General features: G+C 49.8%; 1 protein-coding gene across 1 annotated transcript in view; it reads left to right on the top strand.

Moving 5' to 3' along the window:
• The window catches only part of SYN3 (synapsin III), a 391,482-nt gene that overhangs the window by 326,667 nt on the left and 45,252 nt on the right, over positions 1-19,563 (top strand). The window contains exon 6 of the mRNA XM_056115904.1: positions 14,239-14,301. Coding sequence (XP_055971879.1) covers positions 14,239-14,301 — 63 coding nt within the window. The remainder of the gene's footprint in view (positions 1-14,238; positions 14,302-19,563) is intronic.

The following is a 19,563-nucleotide window of genomic DNA, read 5'->3' as shown; positions in this document are numbered from 1 at the left end:
GGGAGGAGCAGACCGGAAGCAGGAACTTAGGTTGCTGCAATCGTTGGGTCAAGTGCACTCATAGACTGGCTCAAGCCATCTGCTTGCCAGGGCCAAAGACGTCCTAGGGACAGGGCAGAGAGTTCTGGCCATCTGAGGATGCAAGTACCTGCAAGGTAGGTGATTGTGCCAGTGAGAACCCTCCCTCCTGGGTGTTGGAAAGGTGTGAGATACCAGCTGAAAAAATGGGATGGTGCAAACCATAATGCCCCAAAGTAGAGAGAGACTATGGGGAATATTGTCTGCCATGGAGGCAGGGAGAGGGTGGGAAAGGGGGGGTATACCTGGGATATTGGTGATGGGGAATGCGCACTGGTGGAGGGATGGGTGTTTGTAACCCAAACATGAAACCTTGTAACTATCTCATGGTGATTCAATAAAATTAATAAAATTTTTAAAAAATTTAAAAAATTAAAATTTAATAATTTTTTTAAAGTGGGATGGTGTCTGATCCAAGGAATAGCCTGAGCACTATCCTGACATGGGAACGTGCAAAGACATTGATTTTTGGTAGGGTTTGGAGTCAGTGGGAGCACACGATCACACCATCCCAAGATGCGTTTAAAGGCCAGGTGCCATGCAGCCAGTGGAATCTTAGTGAGCAAGACAAGGGGATGAAGCATCATAAGCTCATCCATGCTGCGCCTTGGGTGAGCCTCGAACATATAGGCTAGAGACCAGACGGAAGAAGCCAGTCACAAAGGATCACTAGTGTCTGATTGCATCCATGCAAAATGGCCACAGTGTGTGTGGCTGCAGATCAGAGAGTAGACCATTGGCTGCTGGGACAGGAGGGAGGGTTGGCATGTCTTCATGAAAGATGAAAGCATCCTAAAATTATATTGTGATCATAGATGTACAACCCTGGGACTACCCTAGTGATTCCAAGTGGTACTCTTAAAAAGGGATAGTTATTCACAGCCACACCACATTTCAAACTCTCCACCACTGGTATACTAAAAGTAGCACACCACATCGGATGGGATATAAAGTAGAACGTAACCAATCTTGATTAAGGAAATATTAACACATGAGGCTTAACCTGTAACAACATGTTAGTAATCCCTTGTACAAGGGCTTAATGGCTCCAGGATGAAATAGAACAATCTTCACACTCTTTCTTCTAAGTAAACCTTTTCTGATCATTTTTAGGAAATTATTCATAACAAGTAATATAAATTACTTAGGGTCTACTATTGGAGCAGGCTTGAGTGGTGGTTGGGATAATTGTAGTAGCGTTGCTGCTACATCCCTTACCACCAGCCCCCACCCGCCAATCCTCTCCTTCATTCCTCCCTGAGCATCTTCAGAACACAGTTCTTTTGGGTCCTATTATAATTGTTTGTTTTGGGGGCCAAACCCAGGTAGTGGGAAGGTGCAATGGTGGTGGGATTGGTGTTTGAATATTAAATGCAATAAATCATCATCAACAACTTTACAAAAAAAGGGGGTATCCCTTTTTTTAAAAAAAAAGGGAGAGTTAGAGACCAGAGAGATAGTACCAGAATTAAGGTCCTTCCATTGCCTTATCTAACTCTGGTTCAAATGCCAGCACCATATTTGGTCTCCTAAGCACAGAAATAGGAGTGATCCCTGAGCACAGATAGGCATGCATGACCCAAACCTCCCTCCAAAAGGGAGAATTATGATACATGAATTATATCTCAATACAACTATTCTCTTAAAAATCAGGCACTATAATGGCAGCTATGATAGATAGGATCACAGCCCGGATCACAGCACATTAAGTCAAAAATGGCATGAGTTTGACAGGATAACATTAGACCACACGCTGTGAACACACGCGTCTCCCTCTGTCCGGAAAAAGAGATACATGGACTTGTTTGTACTTGAGATGTGCCCCCTAAAGTAGCTTCACGTTAACTCTTTTAATCACTTCAAAGATCACAATAATATATAATACACAACTGAAAACACTTTAATAAGAGGCTCCAGAGGCTGGAGAGATAGCCTAAGTGGTAAGATGTCCCCAGGGTGTGACCTCCATCCCCACCTGCCCCACACAGCACTACTGGCCGTGGTAATGGTAACCCCCACTCAGCTCTGCCCCTCAGGCCTAAGACTGAGCCCACAGGCCAGTATCCCAGAGAATGGCCACAGGTGCTCCCCAGTACCACTGAGAATATAGACGATTTAAAAATAAAAATAAGAGAGAACCCCCTGGTAATTGGTTTGTGTTTGTTTTTTTTTGTTTGTTTGTTTTTTAGTTTTAAAAAAACTAATGTAAAGTGAATGATAGTTATACCCAGAGGTTTCTCTGCTCTGGCCCCAGTACTCTGCAGCTGTATTTGACACACAAATTCAGATCTTCACAGTCTAGGATTGAAACCCAAATCTGATGTCTTCTGAGCCTGCATTGGCTCTTCCTCCCTGTTCTCCGGGGAGTCAGAGGACTTGAGCTCTTCCTTCATCATGAGCCCCCTGTAAACCTTATTCCTGGGCCACCCCAACTAAAGAGCCCGGGGCCAGCAAGGCGCCTTAAGACATGAGCTGTTTGGTACATCTACACAATGGAATACTATGCAGCTGTCAGGAGAGATGAAGTCATGAACTTTGCTTATAAATGGATAGACATGGAGAGTATCGTGCTAAGTGAAATGAGTCAGAAAGAGAGGGTCAGACATAGAAGGACTGCATTCATTTGTGGAGTACAAAACAACATAACATGAGGCTGGCACCTTAGGATAGTAGATACACGGGACAGATAGATTGCTCCATAGCTGGGAGCCTGCCTCATGAACAAAGGGGAGAAGGCAGCTGGAATAGAGAGAGGATCACTAAGAAAAAGATGGCTGGAGGAATTGGTCAGGATGGAAGATGTGTGCAGAAAGTGGATAAAGGACCAAATATGATAATCTCTGTGTCTGTATTGCAAACCGTAATGCCCAAAAGTAGAGAGAGATTATGGGGAATCATGTCTGCCATGGAGGCAGGGGGAAGGTGGGAAAAGGGGGTATACCGGGGTATTGGTCGTGGGGAATGTGCACTGGTGGAGGGATGGGTGTTTGATCATTGTGTGAGTGTAGCCCAAACATGAAAACTTGTAACTATCTCACGGTGATTCAATAAAATTAAATTTTAAAAAAAAGACATGAGCTGTATGAGCACAGACTGAAGCAAGGAATCACAGCTTCAGAGCAGTGCCACAACGAGCACGGGAGGATTTCTCTACCGAAGAACAAAGAAGAAGAACTTCCCAGCCTGGCACCATCGGATCCGTCAAGAGGATTCGGCCCCTTTTGGAGCTGGAGTGGGAACAAGACTGGGCATGAAAGGCAGTGACACTGCCCCCAATGCCTGTCTGCATCTTGGAGGGTGGGGTGGGGGGGATTGGGGTGGTCTTGGACACTTTAATCCCTCCATGGAACCCTGGCTTCGTGGGAAAGGTGCTGGTGGGCCAAGGTTGCCGCCAGGAGCGTCTCGTGGGAGCCGGATGGCCGCCTGCCCTGTCCGTGCCACCAGCGTCACCGGCGGGAGAAGGGGCAGAGCAGCTTTGCAGACGAGTACTGCCATCCTCGGGGTCTGTTTATTTCCCACTGTTCCGTTTCTCAGGGAAACAGGAAACGTACAAGAAGGGAATGTTTGTGTTTGGGAAGGGCAGCTTCAGTTGGATTTTTCTAAACAAGCTACCAGTATTTTTCCAAGACACATTCAAAGAGGGAGGTGGTGGGACGGAGGGTTTGGGGGCGCGATTCTGAGGGTAGAGGGTGTGAAACTGGCTGGACTCCATAGACCTCAGGCAGCCCACATTCCTGGGCCCTCCTGCGTGTTACGCAGGGGCTGGGGCATGGAGGAGAATGAGGTCTCTATCTCGGGGTCTGTCCCGAGGTACCTGGGTGGGCTGGGACTGATGTTGGTGATGTTGGGATCCAGAAAGAGGAGGGAGCATCTCGGTTCAGTTCCAGAGTTGGAAAGTGTGGGGGCAGGAATGCCTGGGAAGGTGAGGGCGGGGGATGCAGCAGGCCTGAGAGCTCCAAGGATGGACACCCACAGACAAGAACCCCCAGTTTCTAGCAGAGTTGATGGTTTTGAGAGGGGGCCAGTGGTCAGCCAGCCATCACTCAGAGGCTCAGCCAAGGAGAAAGAGGGATGAAACAGCCACGGCCTGGCAGGGAACGAGAAGCAGCTTATTGGGAACCGAACTTTGTTTTTATTTCATTTTGGATTTGGGTCCACAGCCAGTGATACTCAAGTGATCCTTGATACCCAGTGATACTCCCTCTTGGCTCTGAGCTCAGGGTACTATATGCTGTGCCAACGGATCAAATAGGGGTCGACGGTGTGCAAGGCAAGAGCCTTCATCTTGGTACTATCTCTCTCTGGTCTAGGGAGATGTTGACTTTGGAGCTATTATCTGCTCCATGAGTTAGAGGTACAGAGGCCGGGTTCTAGGTAGTGAAAGCTCCTATGCGAAGGCCCTGTGGTCAGAGGCAGAAAGGCTCATCTCGGGGTCAGAAAGGAAGGCTGGGACAGAGAGGTAGATGGGGCAGTTGGGGGAAGAAGTGGGGGAGGAAAGAAGGTGGTGGGTATCGTGTTGGAAGAATGGATGAATGAAACCATCACTGACACCTGGTATATCGTGACCCCTCAGTAAAGATTAGAAGATTCTTTTTAAATAGGAACTCAGTAGGAGAGAGAGAAAGGAAGAGGGGGGTGGGGAGAGGGTGGGAAGTGTTCACCTTGCATCCTGCCAACCCTGCTTGACTCTCTTCACCATGGTTGGTTGCCCAGAGCTCCACCAGGGGTCACTCCTGAGTCCAGAGCCAGGAATAGCCCCTGAGCACTGCTGGGTTTGGCCCCCAAAACAAACAATTATAATAGGACCCAAAAGAACTGTGTTCTGAAGATGCTCAGGGAGGGATGAAGGAGAGGATTGGCGGGTGGGGGCTGGTGGTAAGGGATGTAGCAGCAACGCAAGGATGAAACACTCACCCTATGCCATTATTTAAACAATTTCTTAATTACAAAAACAAACACGAGACTCTTTCTGCCATCTTGAGTTCTCATGGAGGCCCAGACTAATGGACAGAAATGGCCAGAAGGTGTGGTCCAAGGCCTTATGTGTTGGCTAAAAGCAAATCCTCTCCAGAACCAGAGGGAACACACAGCTCTCCTTAAAATTGATGGTGTTTGTGCTTGGGATGGAGCTGAATGCTGTGTGGGCAAGAGATGTGCTTTCCTATACAAAGCAAAAAACAACATGGGGATGCCCAACGTCAAGCCTGGCCAAGCCAGAGAGAGCTGGGGAAAGGCACCCCGTGCCCGTGGGAACGGCGTCAGGGTTCGAGCCAAATTCCAGAGCAACCTTCCTGTAACCAAAGCAATCGGCCACAGAATTTGTGTGAGACTCAATGATTTAAATTTTCTAAAAAGTAAATAAAGTGTAGATAGTTTTCTTGGTTTTTTTAATGTCTTTTAAAAGAAAGAAAGAAGCACAAGGTACTACTGTGGACAGGTGTGTTGGGGTATGCCTGGCGGTCCACATGGGAGCAGTTGTTACCAGAAGGTCCAGAAGCATCTTCAGAACTACACTCAGACCCACTATGGCTGCCTCACCCCCACACCACACTCCCACCCGTGGCATTGGTATCCCCCAAGTTGCTCGGTCCCCAGAACCCCAGCCAAACTCTCACCACATTCCCCAGTCAACCTCCTACCCAGCCATTGTGTCAATGACCTGTCCCCAAATCTTTCTGTCTCAGTGCATCTCCACCCCTCCCCAGCGTTTCCCTGTCATGAGGCCAACTCTGACACCCCACCCCAGGCACAGATCATCTGCTGCTGTTGCTCTGTGTGTAGCCAGAGCAACAGAGGAAGCCCAGCAAGCCCCCTTGTTTGCTCAGAGCACTGGCTGAGCATGTGGAGAAAGGAAGCAGCCACCCGCCTGATAGACTCACAACAGGAAGATGCTCTCTTAGGCCAGTGGCCGGTAGCAGTGCCCCTGAGAATTCAAGCATGAGAAGGGATGGGTCTAAGAAAGAGTGCCGGGAAGAGTCTTTTATTTTTTTTTAATTTTTATTAGTGAAACTCCATGAGGTACAGTTGTAGACTTACAAATTTTTGTGCTTGGGTTTCAGTTATACAATGATTCAGTACCCATCCCTCCGCCAGTGCCCATTCTCCGTCATTTACATTTTTTTAATTTTTGTTAGTAAAACACCATGAGGTACAGTTGTAGATTTACAGATTTTTGTGCTTGGGTATCAATTGTACAATGATCAAACACCCATCCCTCCACCAGTGCCCATTTCCCACCACCACGGGTCCCAGTATCCCTCCCCCACCCCATCCCCCCATCCCACCTTGCCTCTGTGGCAGGGTATTCCCGTTTGTTCTCTCTCTCCTTTTGGGTGTTGTGGTTTTCAAAAGAGGCATTGAGTGGCAATCATGTTTGGTCTGTAGTCTACTTTCAGCATGCTTCTCCCATCCTGAGAGGATCCTCCCAACACACTTTATTTGGTGCTCCTGGGAAGAGTCTTTTAGAAGAAGGAGTGCATGTGCAAAGGTCCTATGGCAGCCTTTGTGAGGAACTGAAGGACCCTCAGCTTCAAACACGGCTGGTGGGCAGAGACTGACTGGGTGGGGTGAGAGCAGTGGAGATAAGGAGTAAAAGAGAGGCAGGGTGGGATCAGACAGACCCTTCTAGGCAGGGGGCCGGCTCTGAACCCCTCCAGTACTACTTTGGGCCTTGATTTGCTCTTCTAGACCCTTCCAGGCCGCTCTGTCTCCATCACAGAGCCAGGAGCAGACCCCGTGAGGATGGAAATGCACAGGAAGCCATGACCGTGGCCCTGGACTCCCGCCCCTCTGACCCCAGCCTCTCCTCCAGGCCCCCCTGTTTTGGTTCCTGGAGGGGTTTTTGAATAGGGCCCTTATCAGGGTGGAGAATCTCTCTGGCTTCCAAAATCGATCTGCTCCTTCTAACAGGATGTTAGGGCAGTGCTGGACTCAGGGGGCCCCTGCGAGCATGTGAACAGATCAGGGAGCCCCAGAGACTGGTGCGGGTCCTGCGCCCCGCCACCCACCCACCCACCCCCTCCAGGGAACTCAATGAAGCTATTGTTGGGAAGGGAAGCGAGAAAATAGCCCACAAGATGTTTTTTGTCCTTCGTGACCCGTCAGTGTTTGGGGGGGGGGGGGGGGCAGTGGGGTGGCGTAGTTGCCGACGAGTGGAGTTGAAGGGGGGAGAGTGTCCAGAGCCAAGGAAAACAGCTGGGAAGGGGAAAGGTTGAGTGGGGACAGGCCGGGGGGCAGCGGGACACTCCCCCGTTTCTTAACCAGCTGACCTTGGGCAGATGGCCTGTCCAGGGAGGCGGGGAGAAAGTGAGCTTTTACAAAGGGTCTGGGACCGCTCAGCTGTCACGCCACAGAGGTGGTTCTTCTGGAGAGAGAAGTACCATTGGGCGCTCTCTTCCTTCCTTTCTCTGCTGGTTACTGAGTAACCCTGCAAGGTGCTGGGATCGAAGTTTCAGGGCTGTGAGTTTCACATTCACATCTGGGTAGACCTCCTGGAGCTCGCCCACCCAGCTGGCCCTCTCTGCCCGACACCCCCCACCCCCTTCTCCCTGCTGTTCATCACTCTTTTGGTCATAGAGTGTCAATGTTTCGGTTTAATAGTCGGTTCCATTCGTGTCATGGATTTATAGTACTATTAATGATTGTTTGTTGTTTGTTTGTTTGCTTGCTTGCTTTTTGGGTCACACCCGGCGATGCTCAGGGGTTACTCCTGGCTCTGCACTCAGGAATCACCCCTGACGGTGCTCAGGGTACTGTATGGGATGCCAGGGATCAAACCCAGGTCGGCTGCATGCAATGTCCTACCCGCTGTACTATCACTCCGGCTCCAATGATTATTTCATATTTTGTTTGTGTCATTTGTGGGCTTTCTTTTTTATTATTATTATTTTAACTTTCTTATTGAATCACTGTGAGATAGACCATTACAAAGTTGTTCATGATTGGATTTCAGTCACACAGTATTCCAACACCCATCCCTCTACCAGTGTACATTTCCTAGTACCAGTGTTCCCAGGTTCCCTCCCATTATCCCCCTACCCCCTGCCTGCCTCTATGGGAGTATGGGAGGTGCTTCTCTCTCTCTCTCTCTTTCTCTCTCTCTCTCGCTCTCTCTCTCTCTCTCCCCCCCTCCCTCTCTTTGGGCATTGTGGTTTGCAATATTGATACTAAAAGGTTATCAAGAATATCCCTTGGGCTAAAGCAATAGCACAGCGGGTAGGGCGTTTGCCTTTCACACGGCTAACCCGGGTTTGATTCCCAGCATCCCATATGGTCCCCTGAGCACCGCCAGGAGTAATTCCTGAGTGCAGAGCCAGGAGTAACCACTGTGCAATGCCAGGTGTGACCCAAAAAGAAAAAAAAATATTCTTTTACATACTTTTAACTCTCAAATCTTGTCCAGTGTGATCATTCCCAGCTACTATTGTCATACTGGTCTCTTCTCTATCTTACCTACCCTCAGCCCCACACACACTTGTGGTTAGATCCAACCGTTGACCAGTCCTCCTAGGCCCTGTCTTCCCTGGCCATGGATATTGGTCTTCTACCATATGTATTTTTATACACCCATTTGTGGGCTTCTTGATGTACCCCCAGTGCCTGAAACCAGGCGGTGTCTTTCCCCTCCTGACCTATTTGTTAAACTACTACCAAATATAGGTGCATTTTATTATTTTCTTTGTATCAATGCAGAATAGATCAGAATTTCACATCTAGGATCTGGTGATTGATCGTATATCACACAGATTGCATGATTTCTTTGATTATCTAATTTTTTAAATTTTATTATTAAACTACTGTGAGATAGACCCTTACAAAGCTGTTCATGATTATGTTTCAGTCATACAGTGTTCCAACACCCATCCCTCCACCACTGTCCATTTTCCAGCACCAATGTCCCCAATTTCTCTCCCATCACCATCTACCCCAACCCCTGCCTGCCTCTATTGCTCCCCCCACATGTGGCACAAGGCAGGTGGCGTCTCCCGCAGAGCTGAGTGGAGTGGGTTGTGCACCTGCTTTTCTCTGTCCACTCCTGACTCTGTGGGTGCCCCAGTTGCTCGTGGCTCCTGGCTGCTGAGAACATGGGCCACATGCCCAGGGGTCTCACCCAGATGCACCTTTCACTGAAGTAGCAAGGCTTCAAGAGCGTTTACCTTGCATATGGCTGACCTCAGTTCGATCACCCCAACACCCCATATGGCCCTCAAGGCTCTGCCAGAAGTGACCCCTGAGCCTGGAGTAAGCCCTGAGCACTGCCAGGTATAGCCCCCAAGCTCCCAAAATAAAAATAAGTGAAGTGGTATTTACGCTTTAAGTACAATGTTACTGCACCACGTCCACCACCCATGGGCCAGTGTCCCCTCATCACTGTCCTGAAGTCCCTTCCCCTCCCTCTCCCCTCCCCCACACCCTCCCACCCTGCTTGGGTAAGCTCAGTTCTACTGGCAGAGATTCAGGCTTCTAACAACTGACATTAGAGACCTACCAGATGGTCTCCAAATTGACTCCCTTGAAAAACTTTTGGTCTAACCTCCTAGAATTAAGGGAAAGTTTATAAGAACCTGGTGTTACACACTTATACATTGTACTTCACTGTCACTGTCACTGTCCTCCCGTTGTTCATTGATTTGCTTGAGCGGGCCCAGTAACGCCTCCATTGTGACTTTTGTTACTGTGTTTGGCACATCGAATACATCACGGGGAGCTTGCCAGGCTTTGCCGTGCAGGCGAGATACTCTCAGTAGCTTGCCAGGCTCTCCAAGAGTGGTGGAGGAATCAAACCTGGGTCGGCCAGGTTGGCCGTGTGCAAGGCAAATGCACTACCCGCTGTGCTGTTGCTCCAACCCACATTGTACTTAATGCAAAGATAATTAGTGACATCTTGTTTGTAGTAACAGGGAAAGGAGAAGGGCAGAGACAGAGGCGAGAGAGAAATGTTCACTAATGGGAAAATTGCTGAATCGATGGGACCAGTGAAATATGTGAAATACTCAGAGTACTGGGTCAGCAGTCCAAGAATAGCCATTCAAGCGGCTGGAGTGATAGCACAGCTGGTAGGGCGTTTGCCCTGCAGGTGACCAACCCAGGTTCGATTCCCAGCATCCCATATGGTCCCCCGAGCACCGCCAGGAATAATTCCTGAGTGCAGAGCCAGGAGTAACCCCGGCGCATCACTGGGTGTGACCCAAAAAGAATAGCCATTCAAGAATCACTTTGACTCTAAAAATGAGGGGGTTGCCCAAGGGAGAAGGGGAGGGAGAGAGACCGATCTTGGACAGGGTACGAGAACTTTGGGGTGGCTGTGGTGAGGCTTGTTCACATATCAAGGGGCGAGACCAGGCCCCCAGCACTTGTTCCTGACTCTCCCCACAGGTCAGTGCCTGCTTCCCTGCGCTGGCCCTCAAGTCACTGCCTCCCAGCGAGCGAGGCCCTCCCTCCCAGCCCAGCCTTCCTTTCTTCCCGAAATTCCTCACCCTGCCGTTCCGCTTCCCTGGAGCTGTGACCATTCTTGCCTCTCCCACAGTGGTCCCATGTCCCCGTGAGCATTCTCTGTTCTGCCTCACAGGCTGGAGAAGTCAGGGTGGGAGTCATGAACTACCCAGCCCCAGAGGAAACAGGCTGACACACTGGGCTCATCCCCACGCCCCAGAGTGTGGGAGCAACAGTCAGGCTGGCAGGGGGCTGGCGGGGGAGAGAAAGCATCTAGTTTAGCCCTGGGCGGCTGAGTGCAGGCTTTCGCATGCAGGTGACTGGGTTAAATTCCCAGCATCACATGAGCTGCTGAGCACTGAGCTGGGAGTAGCCCTTGAGCACCAGTGGACCCCCCCAAACGAAAATACAAAAACATAATAAAATGAGGCGAAGGGGAGCATGAGGGATTTCTTAATGGCAAAGGGAGAAAGAAGTCTGCAAGTCGGAGGCTATTAATCCAATCCCTGGAATCGCCCCAATGTACCATGCACTGTCCCTGTGACTCTACTGTCTGGGACCCCAGGTACCACAGCAGAGTGTGTGGCATCTGGGATACGGCAGGCAGGGGTACATGAGCACCAAAACCAGATATGCGAGTCCCAGTGAGCACAATCAAGTGTATGTGTGGTGTGTGTGTGTGTGTGTGCACATGCAAACCTCACCCACCCCCGCTAAAACACTGCAACAATCACAACAGTCAAAGGAAGGGAAGGGAAGGGAAGGGAAGGGAAGGGAAGGGAAGGGAAGGGAAGGGAAGGGAAGGGAAGGGAAGGGAGGAGATGGGGTGGAAACGGGGTCCTGGTTGTGACTTGGGCAGATCTGGGTTGCTGGACTGTGTAGGTGTGACATCTATTGGGGAACAAAAGCCACATGGTGAAAAATGCACTCGTTCATTCCACTTCCCTCAGGCAGGTGAAAAACACAGGTTTTCAGCCTCAAGAGTTGGTATTCTGTCCCCACTGGCAGGAAACACAGTTTGGTCCAACCCCCATGGAGAGCAAAATGGCAGCATCCCACAAATCGCTGGATCAGTCAAGCAATTCCGCTCCAGTGCAGAGGCCCAGGGACAGCTCTGTGCTGTGGGCAGAGACACTTGTGTTCCAGAATGCTTGACTAATGTTGTTTCTAGTCGGAAAAATAAATAGCAAACCACTCAAAAATAGCAACCACCGCCAGTATTCACATGTCCCTAGGATGGAAGGCAGCAAAGGAAATGAATCAGAGTGACATGTGCATCCACATACACCATTCTCACAAACACGATCACCATCACGATCATCCTGTTGTTTGTCGATTTCCTCGAGCAGGCACCAGTAACGTCTCCTTCTTCCTAGCCCTGAGATTTTAAAAGAGCCATTTCAATGCTCTTTCAGGATTAGGAGGATGAGACCCATCATTGTTACTGGTATTTGACATATTGAGTACGACACGGGAAGTTTGCCAGACTCTGCCATGCGGGCAGGATACTTTTGGTAGCTTGCCAGGTTCTCCAAAGAAAAAAAAATAAGATAATAAGATGTCACGCAGCCGCAAATGCAGCCGCGCGCTTCCGGGAGCTGGGTTTTATAGTCTCTGTGTCTTGGCCATTGATGGAACCAACCTGGCACTGGCGGCAGCTGGTAGATGTGACGCCTACTTACTGGAAGATGGGGGGGTCTGGTTGGAGAAGGCCCAGTCCCAATCCGAGTAGGCTTGGAGACCTTGACCCTGGGACCCGCATGCCTGGTTCCTCTGCCAGTTCTTTCATGCATGAGGCCCGTCCGGACGTGTGGAGAGTGGTCCCAGCATGGCCGTGGCTGGCTCCGGAGGTCCTCAGCTGCTGGGGCTCTGCTCAGGGTGGGGAGGGTGGAGAGAAACTCAACCCTCCCCCCTCCAAGGGGCCCTGGTGTGGACAGCCAGGCGCAGGGGCAGGAGACTCTGTCACAAACACATTGTACCAAAAAAGGCTGAACACAAATAGATTCCTGTCACCATTTACTGAAAGTTTGTTTGCTTATTTGTTTGTTTGTTTGTTTTAGTGAAACACCATAAGGTATAGTTGTAGATTTACGAACTTTCGTGCTTGGGTTTCAGTTTTACAATGATCAAGTACCCATCCCTCCACCAGTGCCCATTCTCCACCACCAATGATCCCAGTAGCCCTCCCACCCCTGACCCCATCCCCCAAACCCCACCCCACCTCTGTGGCAGGGCATTCCCTTTTGCTCACTCTTTCCTTTAGGGTGTTGTAGTTTGCAATAGAGGTATTGAATGGCCATCGTGTTCGATTTATAGTCTCCTTTCAGCACGCATCTCAAATCCCGAGCGAGTCCTCCAAACATCCTTTACTTGGTGTTCCCTTCTCTATCTGAGCTGCCTTTTCTACCAGCATGTGCTGCCAGCTTCCAACCCATGGAGCAGACCTCCTGGTACTTATCTCATCTATACTTGGGTGTTCGACTCCTGTTACTTTATATTCCCCAGATGAATGCAGTCTTTCTATGTCTGTCCCTCTCTTTCTGGCTCATTTCACTTAGCATGATATTTTCCATGTAGAACCACTTGTATGTAAATTTCATGACTTCATCTTTTGAAACAGCTGCATAGTATTCCATTGTGTAGATGGACCAAAGTTTCTTTAACCAATCACCTGTTTTCAGGTACTTGGGTTTTTTCCAAATTTCGGCTATTGTGAATAGTGCAACAATGAACATAGAAGTGCAGATGTCATTTCAACTGTACTCTTTTGCCTCTCTGGGATATATTCCCAGGAGTGGTATTGCTGGGTCAAATGGGAGCTCAATTTCTAATTTTTTGAGACTCGTCCATACTGTTTTCCAAAAGGGCTGAACCAGTCGGCATTCCCACCAGCAGTGAAGGAGGGTCCCTTTCTCCCAAAAGTTTTCAAATACTCAAAAAAAATTAATTAAATGAAACACTGCTTGGAGATCATATGCACTAATTAAAATACAAATAAATGAGAGGGAATAATAAACAGAATCCATCCAGTGGCAACAGCAGGGGTGGGAGAAAAGGGAGTGTTCTAAGAGGAGAATTTTGCACAACTTACTGCTTTTTTGTGAGGTTCTATGTCCTGAGGTAGGTACTTACCCTGATCCTGGGCTATCGTGATCCTAAGAAGGGTTTTTTTTCTTTAAGCCATTTTATCTGACTTAACATTTCACATGACAAAACATTTCTTAACAACTCTCAAACGGACAAATAATTCCTTCCGAAACACACTTATCACATAAAGGAAAGTGGGAAAGCATCGCGAGTAGAATCAGATACTGCCTCTACTCCCAATTTTGTAAAGACAGGACAAATCAAAATAAAGCCTGTGTACCTAGTGTTTTCAGAGGGAGCTAGGGCTCCAGGGCGAGGGCGAGGGCGTGCTGGCTGTTGAGGTCATTCATTGAGTTCCTCCCACGTGGAGGCTTTGCCTGTAATCACTCGCTCCTCGGAGACAGGTATACTTGTCATCCCCATTCTCCGGAGGAACCCGTGCACAGAGGCAGCAGTATGTTGTCTGCAGTGGGCGCTGGGCTTGGAGGGGGCCCTGTGGCTGGCTCTCCCAGTCTCGGCTGGCAGCGCCGAGGCTGAGAGCTTGCCTAGCAGCTGGGAGCGCTGGTATTGGGGGTGTCTGCTCCGGGGCTGGACCACCCTCGATACCCTCAGAGGCTCACCAGCATCTCTCTTCTTTTTCAGCTCACAGCCCCACATTTCCCTGTGGTGGTGAAGCTGGGACATGCGCATGCCGGCATGGGAAAGGTAAGAGACGCCTTTTTTCACCCCTCCCCGGCCCCCTGTCCCCACAGCACCCCCATATCCCTTCTCACCCACCCTCCAGAACAGTGTGTTTGAGAAGTCCAGAGGAACCTCGTCACCCCCACAGCTCACCTTCCACCAACCTCCTGGGATGTCTCTCTAGCTCAGCACAGCCTGCAGGTGTGACCAGAGCGGTTGCTCCCTCATTTGCTCCTTGTTCCCGCTGTCCTGGCTTAAGGACGGCCCGGTGGCGGACTAGGGCTGGTGTTTGATCCCCCCGCCGTCAACCCCACCCCCCAGCTCCGGCTCCACTCAAAGCTCAGTCTTACTCTCCATCACCCGACTACACCCCGCAGAAGACCCCCGGGGCTCGTGAAGGAAGGCCCTGGAGTTTGTCCCTCCTGCCCACCAGAACCACCACACACGCAGGCATCTGGTGGCTGCGCTGACTCTGCATTGCCAGAGCAGCAAAGGCTCGTGTTCAGGGCAGAAAGGTCCACTGGATAGAAGACGGTCAGTTGGGTCTAGCTCTGTGGAAGTGAGGAGTCTTTGTCGGTTGATTTTAGCAGCGAGGTCACCAGTGCTCGGCCTCTCTCCCAGTTTCATCCGTCTCTATTTGGAGGTCTTCCTACCGATGTTGGTAAACCATGAGGGGCCCTTCCTGGTCCTTTGGGAAGAAAGTCATGCCCGGCACTGACCCCCATTTCTTTCAGTTTCTCTGCATCTGGTCGAGGGAGTGACTCCCCTCAGCCTTGCTGAGGTCCTGTGCCCATCCTAGCAGCAGGTGTGAGGCCCCATTCACCCCCCATGAACCATATGCATCAGGAAAGGGAGACTTATTCCTTGTAAGGGGGTGGAAGTGGAAAAAGAGGCGCAGAGGACCCACAGACCCATAAAGCCCCCGGCTCAGTGAGAACCAAGGAGTATCTGTGTGTCTCAGCCTTGCCATCCCTGGTTGCCGGAGGCCCAGTCAGGAGTCCTCAGTGAAGGAGATCAGACTCCCGCAAAAACCTCAAAGCTTCTAGAAGGTTGGGTGTAGCCATCAATGCTCCTGTACCCCAATCTTTGCATCCCCCCGTTAGGCCTTTGACATCAGGTCTCTCACCTAAGACCCTTCCACTCTGGCAATGGATGCGTTGGCCAGGCAGGACTGGGCGGGAACCATAGCTCTGACATCGGTACCAACCGGGGGAGTAAATGTTAATCACTCAGGGCCTCCTCCCTGTTGGATGACAGCCATTCTGACGACTGTCTTTAAAGGAAAGCCCTCCCTCCATATCGCTACTCCCTAGAAGGCACAGTGAGGCTGAGAGGGTCCTCGCATGTTTCCTACTGCTATGCCCCACAGCTTCGAATGTCCCCTGGCCTCAGCACAGCAGCTCCTCACTTGGTGGGCTGAGAGGACACATGCATTCCTCCTCAGGGACCCTGTCTGTCAGCATGGTCTTTCTCCCCACCTTCCCTCACCCCTACAGCTGCCACAGCCTCCTCCCTCTGGTCCCCGGTGACCCTCAATTGTAAGGCTGATAACTTCCTTTCCACACCTAGCCCTGCTCTCTCTCTCTCTCTCTCTCTCTCTCTCTCTCTCTCTCTCTCTCTCTCTCTCTCTCTCTCTCTCTCACACACACACACACACACACACTGAGAGTGGTTAGCGGGTCTCTCGGTTCTGGACCTCTCTCTCCAAATGCTGTGGTCTATGCCCACACACACTCCCCTCCTCTCTCTGGTCATCCCCTCACTGTCTAGTCTAAGGATACTTCTTCCGGCACTATCTTCATTGGGTCCACCCCGGTGAGCAGGTTCACAGAAATACGAGCTGCCCTGTAGCCTCAGTGACAACTGATACACTAACAGGCCCCCAGTGGCTCTTCCTGTTGGTGGCATCAGACACTCCTCCAAATCCTCACCCTATCTCCCCCGGAAACCTTCAATGCTGCCATCCCCAACTATGCCCACTGTCTTCCCAGTAGCCTCCTCAGCTTTGTCCTTCTTCTCTTGTGCCACATCGACAGCAGGAAATGCCAGGCCTTCCAGCCTCTCCAAACATAATCGGGGCTTCATGCTGTTTCCTCCCGATCCAGATGACCCTCTCACTTTGTCCACAGCCCTTTGCTGATATTTCTCAAGTCTGTCCTTGGCTTGCCACCCGCTGTCACCATCTCAGACAATCCTAGTAATGTTCAAGGCTTCCCAAGAATTAAGTTCTGTTTTCTAAAGCTTAAATGAATCCCAGACAGGAAGCGCAAGGAAAAAAAAAAAAGGAAAAATCTACTGAAAGAGACTGAGGCAATGTTTGGAGGGTGGAGGCACATGTCTGAGTAGTTCAGGCCTGAAAAGAGTTCCCAGAACATGGCAAGGAGGACACAGCTCCAAGGATGAAAAAAAAGAAAGAAAGAAAAAAAGGAGTCCCTGGTCGGAATAAACTGAGGTTAGCGAAAAATGCTGAGATCAAAGGAAAAGAGCTTTTCTCTTCTGTTTGGAATGAGAAAACCAGCCGATGGTCTGGACACGCCTACGGGGCAGATGATGTCATGTCCTGAGCCGGAGGGAGACAAAGCTGGTACCTCGAAGGGCACTGCTGCCTTCTCTGGAGAGTCTGTGGGATAAACCGACTCAGAGTGCGGGAAAGCCGCTAGGGCCTGGGCACAGGGTCCCTGACCTGTCCGCCCTTCTAGTCAGGATCTTTCTTCCTATGTGTGGCCTGGTGCCAAGAACTGGAGTAGGGGCGGGGGGGGGGGGGGAGTAAAGAGGACTGGGGAGACAGACATTTAAGTGAGAGTGTGAGGGGATTCTGGGGCTTGTGTCGGGAACATGAGGGTTGTAGGAAGTAGCTAAATTCCACTCAGGATGGAAAGAAGGATAGCAGTGTCATGACAGGGAAACTCTGTATGTGTTGGGGTTGTGGGGGAGGTGGCAGGGCGAGAGGGTGGTCTGATGGACCTGGAGATAAAGGATTTCTATATACCTCAAGGGCAAGAAAGCAAGTGCTACCCTCTAACAGGAAGCCAGAATATGTCAGAAGGTCACTGTCACTGTCCTCCCATTGTTCGTAGATTTGCTTGGGTCCAGTAACATTGTGAGTTTTGTTACTGTGTTTGTCATATCAAATACGTCACAGGTAGCTTGCCAGGCTTTGCCGTGATGGTGAGATACTCTTGGTAGCTTGCTGGGCTCTCCGAGAGGGGCAGAGGAATTGAGCTCAGGTCGGCCATGTCTGCTGCGTGCAAGGCAAACGCCCTACCTGCTGTGCTATCGCTCAAGCCCATGTTAGAAGGTACAGAGATGAAACAGCAGTGAAAACTGCAATCTGGAGAGGAATCGTGGATGGGGAGGTGGTGGTCCTGGAGCACCCATGAGTTCCTTGAAAATCAAGGGCTACCACCAGGAGTGACCCCTGAGCTCAGATCCAAGAGTGATCCCTAAGCACTGCCGGGTGTGCCCCCACTAAAAAATGAAATCGGGGGGTATAGCAGTGGTTCTTATGGAGGGAGGAAAGATGTGCTAACCAGTGGTTAGTTTATCTGATTGGCAGAGTGGGGAGATGCTCCTCGCACTCACTGATGGCCAAGGATGCTACTGAGCCTGCTATGGCGCCACACATACACACACACACACACACACACACACACACACACACACACACAACATGCTGGTATTGCCTCCTCCAAACACACTGACACAGCCCCCCAAAACATTCACACTGACACAACCCCCCAGATGTTCACACTGGCCCAACCCCCCCAACATTCACACTGACACAGCACCCCCCCAAGACTCACACTTACACAGCAGCCCACAAAGATTCACACAGCCTAAACTGTCAGGAATGCAGAGGCTGAGAATCCCGGAAAAATGAGCTTCCCTTCCTGTGCTGACAGTTCCACCGGAGTGGACAGCAAAGGAAGCAGAGGTCATTCCAGAGTTCATTGTGTTTCCTCTATCCCAAGGCATTACAATTCTTCAAATGCTAAGGATTATTTTGGTCCAACAGATTTGGGAAACTCCCTTTTTTAGCCCTCAGCTTCCCAGGGTCATAAACGTAATCATATGTGTGTGTGTGTGTGTGTGTGTGTGTGTGTGTGTGTGCGCGCGCGCGTGTGTGTGTGTTTGTGTATGAGAGAGACAAGAATATTTTTCAAAGTTTGCAGCATTTTCCAGAATTTCATTCCCCCAGAAATCTTTGACATTTTTTTTCTTTGTTTGTATTTTGGGCCACATCTGCCTATGCTCAGGGTTTACTCCTGGTTCTAAGCTCAGGAATCAGTCCTAGTGGGCTCAGGGGACCATGTGTGGTGCCTTAGATCAAACCCAGGTCAGCCGTGTGCAATATAAGTCTCCTATCCACTGTCTCTGGCCCTCCTTTGGTCATTTTTACTCTTGATGCTTGTCGTTTTATTTATCTGTTGCAACTCTTTACATATTGAGGACACTAATCTTTAGTGATTTTTTCAACTCTTATTCTCCATCTGAGAGTTGTATCCTTTTTCCCCTTAAAAAATTCTTCTATTCTGGGCTGGAGCGATAGCACAGCGGGTAGGGCGTCCGCCTTACAAGCGGCCAACATGGCCGACCCGAGTTCGATTCCTCCGCCCCTCTCGGAGAGCCCGGCAAGCTACTGAGAGTATTCGATATGCCAGACACAGTAACAACAAAGTCTCCAATGGAGACGTTACTGGGCCCGCTCGAGCAAATCGACGATCAACGGGGGGGCCTTTACCTTTTTATTCTTCACCATAATTCACAGAGTTGTTCATAATAGAGTTGTTTTAGGCATATAAAGTTCCCACACCAATACCACCAGTGTCCTCAGATTCCTTCCCTATCCCCAGCCTGCCCCCTTGGCAGGCATATGACAAATGTATTTCATATTACTTTTTCTAAAAATACTTAGTGGAATGGAATATGAATATCAGAAAATAAATCGATAAATGTCACTTTGTGATGACTGCTAAGTCATTTCAACCAATATCAATAGTATATTAATTTATTATTGAAAGTGTATAAAATCCCTTAGCAAGCGAGGAATAAGCATACCTTTCTTAATCTAGTCAAGGGCAACCAAATGCACTTTTAGAGGGTGCCATACTTAATGCTGGGAAATTTGTCCTGTCCTCCAGGAAAGCACTTTTCACGCTTCTTGCAAATCTGGTTTCAAGGTTATGGATTCCCTAAGCTGTTTCCTATCTATGTAGCTCTGTATTATTCCTTTAAATCTGAGTAATAATCTAGCTGGATAGAGTGTTCTTGGTGAGGTGTTCATTT

The sequence above is a fragment of the Sorex fumeus genome, unplaced genomic scaffold (assembly GCF_029834395.1).
Source record: "Sorex fumeus unplaced genomic scaffold, SorFum_2.1 ptg000003l, whole genome shotgun sequence".
NCBI classification, from domain to species: domain Eukaryota; kingdom Metazoa; phylum Chordata; class Mammalia; order Eulipotyphla; family Soricidae; genus Sorex; species Sorex fumeus.
This window is presented reverse-complemented; position numbering and strand designations above follow the sequence as displayed.